An 8,098-nucleotide genomic window follows, 5' to 3' on the forward strand; every position below is an offset into this window, starting at 1 on the left:
CGTGGGGGTGTCCCCATGGCCGTGTCCCGGTGGGTGTGTCCCTGGTGGCGTATCCCTGGTGGGTGTGTCCCGGTGGGTGTGTCCCGGTGGGTGTGTCCCCATGGGTGTGTCCCCATGGGCGTGTCCCCATGGGCGTGTCCCGGTGTGGGTGTGTCTGGTGGCATATCCCTGGTGGGTGTGTCCCGGTGGGCGTGTCCCCATGGGCGTGTCCCCACGGGCGTGTCCCCCGCCCGGGCTGGCTCCCAGGGCTCAGGAGGAGGAATTCATGCTCTCCCACTGGCGGAAAATGCGGAACACCTTGCAGGATTTCTCCGAGAGGCTCTGGAAAAGATGGGAACAGGGAACAGCCACGGGTCAGGGCACTGGAGCAGGAGCTGCCCCTGGCAAAGGGCACGAGGGGAAACTGCAGCAAAAAACCATCCAGAACATCCCAGCTGGCTGCCAGGACAGCACTTGGCTCCTTATCTTCATCATCCCCATTTCCAGTGGAGGGGAGAACAAGGGGATAGGAGCAAGAAGCAGGAGAGGAGCCCAAAAAGCAGAAAGAGAACCCAAAAAGCAGGAAAGGACTCCAAAAAGCAGGAACTGAACCCAAAAAGCAGGAAGGGACCCCAAAAAGCAGGAAGGGAATCCACAAAGCAGGAAAGGACCCCAAAAAGCAGCAAAGGACCCCAAAAAGCCGGAAGGGGCTCCAAAAAAGCATAAAGGGAACCCAAAAAGCAGGAAAGGACTCCAAAAAGCAGGGAGGGACCCCAAAAAAGCAGGAAGGGGCTCCATAAAGTAGGAAAGGACCCCACAAAGCAGGAAGAGAATCCAAAAAGCAGGAAAGGGACCCCAAACAGCAAAAAGGGACCCCAAAAAAGCAGAAAGGGGCTCCAAAAAAGCAGAAAGGGAACCCAAAAAGCAGGAAAGGACTCCAAAAAGCAGGGAGGGACCCCAAAAAGCAGGAAGGGGCTCCAAAAAAGCAGGAAGGGGCTCCATAAAGTAGGAAAGGACCCCACAAAGCAGGAAAAGACTCCAAAAAGCAGGAAGGGACCCCACAAAGCAGGAAGAGAATCCAAAAAGCAGGAAGGGAATCCAAAAAGCAGGAAGGGAATCCAAAAAGCAGCAAAGGATCCCAAAAGGCAGAAAAGGATCCCAAAAAGCAGGAAGGGACCCCAACCATCCCCTGCTCCAGCTGGGTCTGGTGCCTGTGACTTGTGACTGGTGCTGCTGGACCATCTGGAGCTTTGCTGGCTCATGGCAGAATCACAGAACCATGGAATGGTTTGGGATGGAGGGACCTTAAAGCTCACCCAGTCCCAACGCCCTGCTGCGGGCAGGGCCACCCCTAGAAGGGACCTGCTGGGGACACAAATGCCACACAAATGCTGAAGGGGGAATGCCCCACCGCTCCCCTGAGCTCCAGGTGAAGCAGGAAGGAGCTGGCAGGAGGAATCCAAGTGGGTAATGAGAGCCAGGGAGGCAGCAGCTGCTCCACAGCCACATGGGGGGGGAGTTGTGGCCTCAGCACAGCTGGCACCCCAAGAGCCTGGAGCCAGGCATGGGGATGGCTGCAGAGAGGAGCTCTGGGGACACTCTGGGCAATGAAACCAGAGCTCGGGCAGCACTGGTATTTATAGCAGCCCTGGAGCAGCTCCAGCACAGCCCAGCCTTGGATGGAGCCTGCCGGTGGGAATGCCAGGGCTCGCGCTCTGCAGCTTGGTCCTTGTCACCTGGCTGGGACTGATCCCACACAAAGCCCACCCATCCCAAAGTTTTGCTGCCCGGACAAGTTGGGATGCCTCAGGCTCACCACTGGCTCCGTTTCGGGCACCGTGTCGCATTTCTGGATGCCAAGGAGCCTCTTGAGCACCACCTCCCAGCCTGGCTCGGCCTTGCCAGGCTCCTTGTCTGTGTGGGACGCAGCGTCCTCCAGGGGTTCCTGTCCCTCCCCAGTGCTGACCCAGGGACACCAGTCCCGGTGCTGAGAGCTGGGGTGGAAGAAGCTCCTCAAGGAAGTGTCCTGGGAAGCGAGGCGGTGACAGAGAAGGGACACAACAGTGGCACGCTTTAGAGACACCAAAAACCCCTCTTGGTGCCCAAAGCCCTGAGCAGGGGCTGCCAACACCAACGCGCGGGGCAGGAGCTCCCTGCCAGGGTCACTCACCCACCTGCTGGAGGAGCAGAGCCGCGCGCGCTTGGCCCTGCGCGCGGGGCTGGATGGCACCTCCATGGTGTCCCCCTGGCCCATGCTGCGGGTCACGGGGCGGCTCCTCAGGGCAGGGCTGCTCACATCCAGCTCGCCCCTGTCCATGGAGCTGGGGGAGTCCCAGCCCCGAGGCCGGGCCACGGCTGGGGACGGGCTCTTCTCGTGCTGCTGGGGCAAAAACGGCACCATGGAGCTCCTCTGCTCACCTTGTCCACCTCCAGTCCTCCTCAGGCACCCCACAGGAGCCCTTCCCACCACATGGAGGTGTCCACTGGATGGGGTGAGGGATCTGGAGCACCTGGAGCTGGTCAGGTGTCCCTGCCCAGAGGGGGATGAGGGACGTCCATAGGACATGGATGAGGGATCTGGAGCACCTCTGCTCACCAAGAGGCCTTGTCCAGCTCCAGTCCTCCTCAGGCACCCCACAGGGGCCCTTCCCACCACGTGGATGTGTCCACTGGATGGGGTGAGGGATCTGGAGCACCTGGAGATGGCCAAGTGTCCCTGCCCAGACAGGGATGTCCACTGGATGTGGGTGAGGGATCTGGAGCTCCTGGAGCTGGTCGGGTGTCCCTGCCCAGAGAGGGATGAGGGACGTCCCTTGGACACATGTGGGTGAGGGATCTGGAGCTCCTGGAGATGGCCAGGTGTCCCTGCCCTACCCAGAGAGGGATGAGGGATGTCCCTTGGATGTGGATGAGGGATCTGGAGATGGCCAAGTGTCCCTGCCCTGCCCAGAGAGGGATGTCCATTGGATGCGGGTGAAGGGATCTGGAGCTCCTGGAGCTGGCCAGGTGTCCCTGCCCAGAGGGGGATGAGGGATGTCCATAGGACACATGTGGGTGAGGGATCTGGAGCTCCTGGAGCTGGCCAGGTGTCCCTGCCCAGACGGGGGCGGCCGTTGGATGTGGGTGAGGGATCTGGGAGCTTGAGCATCTGGAGCTGTCCATGTGTCCCTGCCCTGCCCAGACAGGGATGTCCATTGGATGTGGGTGAGGGATCTGGAGCTCCTGGAGCTGGCCAGGTGTCCCTGCCCTGCCCAGACAGGGATGTCCATTGGATGTGGGTGAGGGATCTGGAGCTCCTGGAGCTGGCCAGGTGTCCCTGCCCTGCCCAGACAGGGATGTCCATTGGATGTGGGTGAGGGATCTGGAGCTCCTGGAGCTGGCCAGGTGTCCCTGGCCTGCCCAGAGCCCCAGGGTGTACCTGCTCGGATGCCGGGTCCTGGCTCCGTGTCAGCATCCTGCGAGGGGAGGTGGGCACGGGCGGGAAGCGCTCGGGAGCAGCCGGGGTGGCGCTGCTGGAGCCACAGGAATCCAGCTCTGGAGCTGCAGAGGATTCCAGCTGGTGGAAGCCCCACAGCCCCACCTTCCTCATGCAGCGGGAGCAGGTGATCACCGAGAGGTTCATGGAGCCCGAGGCAGCGCTGCAGGGACAGAGCCAAGGCGTGGGATCCTCGTAGGACCCTTGTGGAGATCCTCATAGGGTCCTCATGGAATCCTCATGGGATCCTCATGGAACCCTCATGGGATCCTCACAGAGTCCTCATGGCATCCTCACAGGATCCTTATGGGATCCTCACAGGATCCTCATGGGAATCCTCATGGGGTCTTCGTGGGATTCTCATGGGATCCTCATGGAACCCTCATGGGATTCTCATGGGATCCTCATGGAACCCTCATGGGATTCTCATGGGATCCTCATGGAACCCTCATGGGATTCTCATGGGATCCTCATGGAACCCTCATGGGATTCTCATGGGATCCTCATGGAACCCTCATGAGATCCTCATGGGATCCTCATGAGATCCTCGTGGGGTCCTCATGAGATCCTCATGGGATCCCCATAGGAACCTCATGGGAACCTCATGGGATCCTCGTGGGATCCTCGTGAGATCCTCATGGGATCCTCATGGGATCCCCATAGGAACCTCATGGGATCCTCGTGGGATGCTCATGGGATTCTCATGGGATCCTCATGGAATCCTCATGGAACCCTCATGGGATCCTTGTGGGATTCTCGTGAGATCCTCATGGGAACCTCAGGGGATTCTCATGGGATCCTCATGGAACCCTCATGGGATCCTCACAGATCCTCATGAGATCCTCATGGGATCCCCATAGGAACCTCATGGGATCCTCATGGGACCCTCATGAGATCCTCATGGGATCCCCATAGGAACCTCATGGGATCCTCGTGGGATCCTCATGAGATCCTCATGGAATTCTCATAGGGTCCTCATGGGATCCTCGTGGGATCCTCATGGGAATCCTCGTGGGATCCTTGTGGGATCCTCATGGGATCCTCACAGGATCCTCATGGGATCCTCATGGGATCCTCATGGGAATCCTCATGGGATCCTCGTGGGATCACAGGATGGGTTGAAAGGGATCTTAACGCTCATCTCATTCCCACCCCTCATGGGCAGGGACACCTCCCACTATCCCAGGTTGCTCCAAGCCCCGTCCAACCCAGCCTTGGACACTGCCAGGGATGGGGAAAGTCAGGAGATAAGCCTGGGCTTGGAACAGTCAGGGAAGTAAGTCCATTAAATCCCATTTATGGTGTTGATTTAAACGGGCCCAGTTGTGTTTTGCCTTGCCAGGAAGCAAGAACAGAGGGGGAAAAGAGGGAAAAAGTGGTAAAATAAGGGAAGTGGGAATGTAGTGGAAAAGTGGGGAAATGGTTAAATAAGGGAAGCAGGATCCTAGTGAAAAAAGAGGGAAAATAAGGAAAACAGTGACACAAAGAAAGCAGGAGAATAGTGCAAAGAGGGAAAATTGGAAAAATAGTGACACAAAGGAAGAAGGGGAGTAGCGAAAACCAGGAAAAATGGGAAAATAAAATCAGGTAGGCAGAAGCATGGTGAAAAAGAGGGAAAACAGTGAAAAAAGGGGTACTGAGCATTCCACAGGAGGAACATCCCACATCCCTGCAGCCCCCAAGAGCTTTCATGGCCAGCCCAGAGCGTGAGGGACACTGAGGCCCAGCCCTGCAGCCCTGCCCACCTGCAGGTCCAGCCGCACAGCGCCAGGATACAGGCAGGAACGTGCACCTGCAGGATTTCCGTGGAAAACTTCCCGGGAGGCTTCTCTCCCTCTGTCCCCTTGTGCTCCAGCTCCTCCCCGATGAGCTGGAGGAGCCGAGTGATCCTTTCCTCTGTCAGGGACTGCAGGGAGAAAAGGCACTGGTTTGACCCCCAAAATCCCATCCCACGTGGAGAATGATCCCTTTTGCACCCCCAGCTCTGGGGAACAGGGAAAAGGCACTCAGAGCAACCCTCCCTGCCTCTGGTTCCCATTCCATGCAGCGTGCCCAGGCCCCAGCTGCTCCCTGGGGAGGAGCAGGTCCCACTCCTGCCATGCCTTGAGAATCCCTGGTGCTTTCTGAGCTCAGCCAGCCCCAAACCACCCCTGGGTTGTGGAATCCTCATGGGATCCTCATGGGGTCCTTGTGGGATCCTTGTGGAATGTTGGTCCTGAGTGACCCAAAAGGAAAGGCTCAGTATTCCCACAGGCAGCAGCAATGTGCCCCCTGTTCACTTCCAGGGCAATTGCAGCCAGGAAAATTGGGAAGTGGGGGTGGCACTGCCTTGTGGGATAATGAACTCATTAATTAAGGAACTCAGAGCAACCCTCCCTGCCTCTGGTTCCCATTCCATGCAGCGTGCCCAGGCCCCAGGTCCCACTCCTGCTGGGCCTTTCTGAGCTCAGCCAGCCCCAAAGCACCCCTGGGCTGTGCTGAATGGATGAAGATTCCCTGGATCCCACACAGCTCCTGGCTGCCCAGAGCCATCTGTTCCCTGGCAAAGGAGTGTCCAAGCAGCCAGACTTGGCTGCAGCAGAGCAGGGCCACGACAGGTCCTTGCAAGGTGACAGTTCCACACTTGTTCCTGGCTTTTCCTGCTTTTCCCTCCTCGGGCTCCTTCACCTTCCCAGCTCTCTGCCCACACCTCAGGCTCAGGGTGGCAGCCCCTGGCATCCCAAATTCCTGTCCCCAGACATCCCAGCTAAAGGAGTGATCCATGGGCTGCCCCTTCTCAGGGAGTGCTGGAGCTCCCAAAGGAGTGTGTGGGATCCCAAATCCCCTCTGCCAGGCACCACAGAGCAGCCTGGACACTGGGAAAGGTGCAGACTGCAAACCAGACACACTTCCCAGCTGATGAGCCATTCCAAACTCCTCTTTACACGTTTCCATGGTGGAACCACCACACGGGGAATGTCCAAGGGGGAAAACCAGGTGGGAGCAGATCCCTCACACACACACACACACACACACACACACACACAGAGGCTGGAATCCCTGATTTTGGGGGGGCCCAGGCTCGTCCCTGGAGCCTGGAATGCTGCAGATTTTGGGAGCAGGAGGGAACTCCCCATGTTTTTCAGGTCTTGGGAGCAGGAGGGAACTCACCATGTTCTTCAGGTCTTCTGGTTTGAGGGAGGGCAGCTGCAGCTCCAGCTGACACAGGCTCTGGAAGCGATCCAGGAAATCCTGGAGAAGAACTCTGGGCTCATCCACCAGGAGCCTGGCAAAGCGATCTGGGGAGGGCAAAGCTGTGCTCAGCATTCCCAGCCCTCCTCATCCCACAGGGAGAGGGAGGGCACAGCCCAGCCAGGCTCTCCAGCTAAATGCAGTGATGGGATAAGAGGGAGTGACCTTAGGGCTGAAGGAGGAAAAGTTTAGGTGGGATCTTGGCAATGAGGAATTCCTGGCTGGGCTGGGATTGCCAGAGCAGCTGGGGCTGCCCCTGCATCCCTGGCAGTGCCCAAGGCCAGGCTGGACACTGGGGCTGGAGCAGCCTGGGATGGTGGGACTGGAATGGGATGGGGTTGAAGGGCCCTTCCCACCCAAACCATTCTGGGATTTGGGACACTCAGAATCCATCCCGAGGGATTTTTATGGAAGTTGGGGATGGAAAAGGGAAGGGAGACCCTTCCTGGAGCCCTGAGATTCCCAGTGAAGCCCCCGGATCCCAAAATCCCTTCCTAGAGAGGAGTCGGGGTGGGGATGGATCCAATCCCAGGTGGGAGAGCTGGGAATGGAGGGAATTCCCTGGGAGAGGGAGACTGGGGTGGGATTTTGGGATTCCCAGAGCAGCTGGGGCTGCCCCTGATCCCTGCAATGTCCAAGGCCAGGCTGGATGGGGTTTGGAACAACCTGGGACACTGGGAGGTGTCCCTGGAGTGGCACTGGAAGGGGTTTAATGCCCTTTCCAACCCCAACAACTCCAAGATTATTTTCCTGGCTTTTTGCATTCCCAAGCAGCAGAGCTCCCAAGACAGGATCCATCCCTCTCTGAGCACTCCATGACACCCAACCTCCCCTGTCCCCTCCCAGGTACAACCCATAAACAATTTAACTGCTCCAGAGGCACCCCGAGCTCAGGAAAAGCTGGATACAGCCCCAGGGCTTCCATTTCCTGAGGCTGCTCGGGGATGCTGCTTTCCTGTTCCATTCCATCATTCCCACAGGGAAAAGGAGACTGTGATGGCAGGAACAACAACGGAAAGGGGAAGAAAAAAAAAATGGGAATAATGCAGGAATCTGAGGCACCCACCTGGGCAGGGGCTGTCTGGCCAGAAGCAGAACTTCTCGTGGGCAGTGCTCAGGGCCTTCCTGAGCTCCTCACAGCGCTCCTTGTCTGCAGGGAAACACTCTGGGATATTCCTCTGCACAGCCCCCTGCTCAGGGAAGGGCCAGGAAAACCCAGCCAGGTGGTGGCAGAGCTCCCTGGGATGCTTTCCCAGCATTTCCCAGCACGGAGGCTGCACAGCCTGAAGCTTCACCTCAGACTGTTCATATAGAATTGTAATAATAATTATAAAATTATATTTTCCCCAAAATATATTATATATATTTTTAATATCATTATATTAAATTATATTCTATTTTAATATTATTATA

At 57.5% G+C, this 8,098-nt stretch overlaps 1 protein-coding gene across 1 annotated transcript in view; it reads right to left on the reverse strand.

The window, feature by feature from the left end:
- Positions 1-10: 10 nt before the first annotated feature.
- ZC3HC1 (zinc finger C3HC-type containing 1) overlaps positions 11-8,098 on the reverse strand; it is a 24,515-nt gene continuing 16,427 nt past the window's right edge. The window contains exons 4-10 of the mRNA XM_031061894.1: positions 7,752-7,835; positions 6,605-6,732; positions 5,200-5,360; positions 3,398-3,617; positions 2,150-2,359; positions 1,796-2,005; positions 11-321 (exon numbers count right to left, since the gene is read on the reverse strand). Of these exons, the coding sequence (XP_030917754.1) occupies positions 250-321; positions 1,796-2,005; positions 2,150-2,359; positions 3,398-3,617; positions 5,200-5,360; positions 6,605-6,732; positions 7,752-7,835 (1,085 nt within the window). The 3' untranslated portion in view covers positions 11-249. The remainder of the gene's footprint in view (positions 322-1,795; positions 2,006-2,149; positions 2,360-3,397; positions 3,618-5,199; positions 5,361-6,604; positions 6,733-7,751; positions 7,836-8,098) is intronic.

The sequence above is a fragment of the Geospiza fortis genome, unplaced genomic scaffold (assembly GCF_000277835.1).
Source record: "Geospiza fortis unplaced genomic scaffold, GeoFor_1.0 scaffold61, whole genome shotgun sequence".
Lineage (NCBI taxonomy): Eukaryota > Metazoa > Chordata > Aves > Passeriformes > Thraupidae > Geospiza > Geospiza fortis.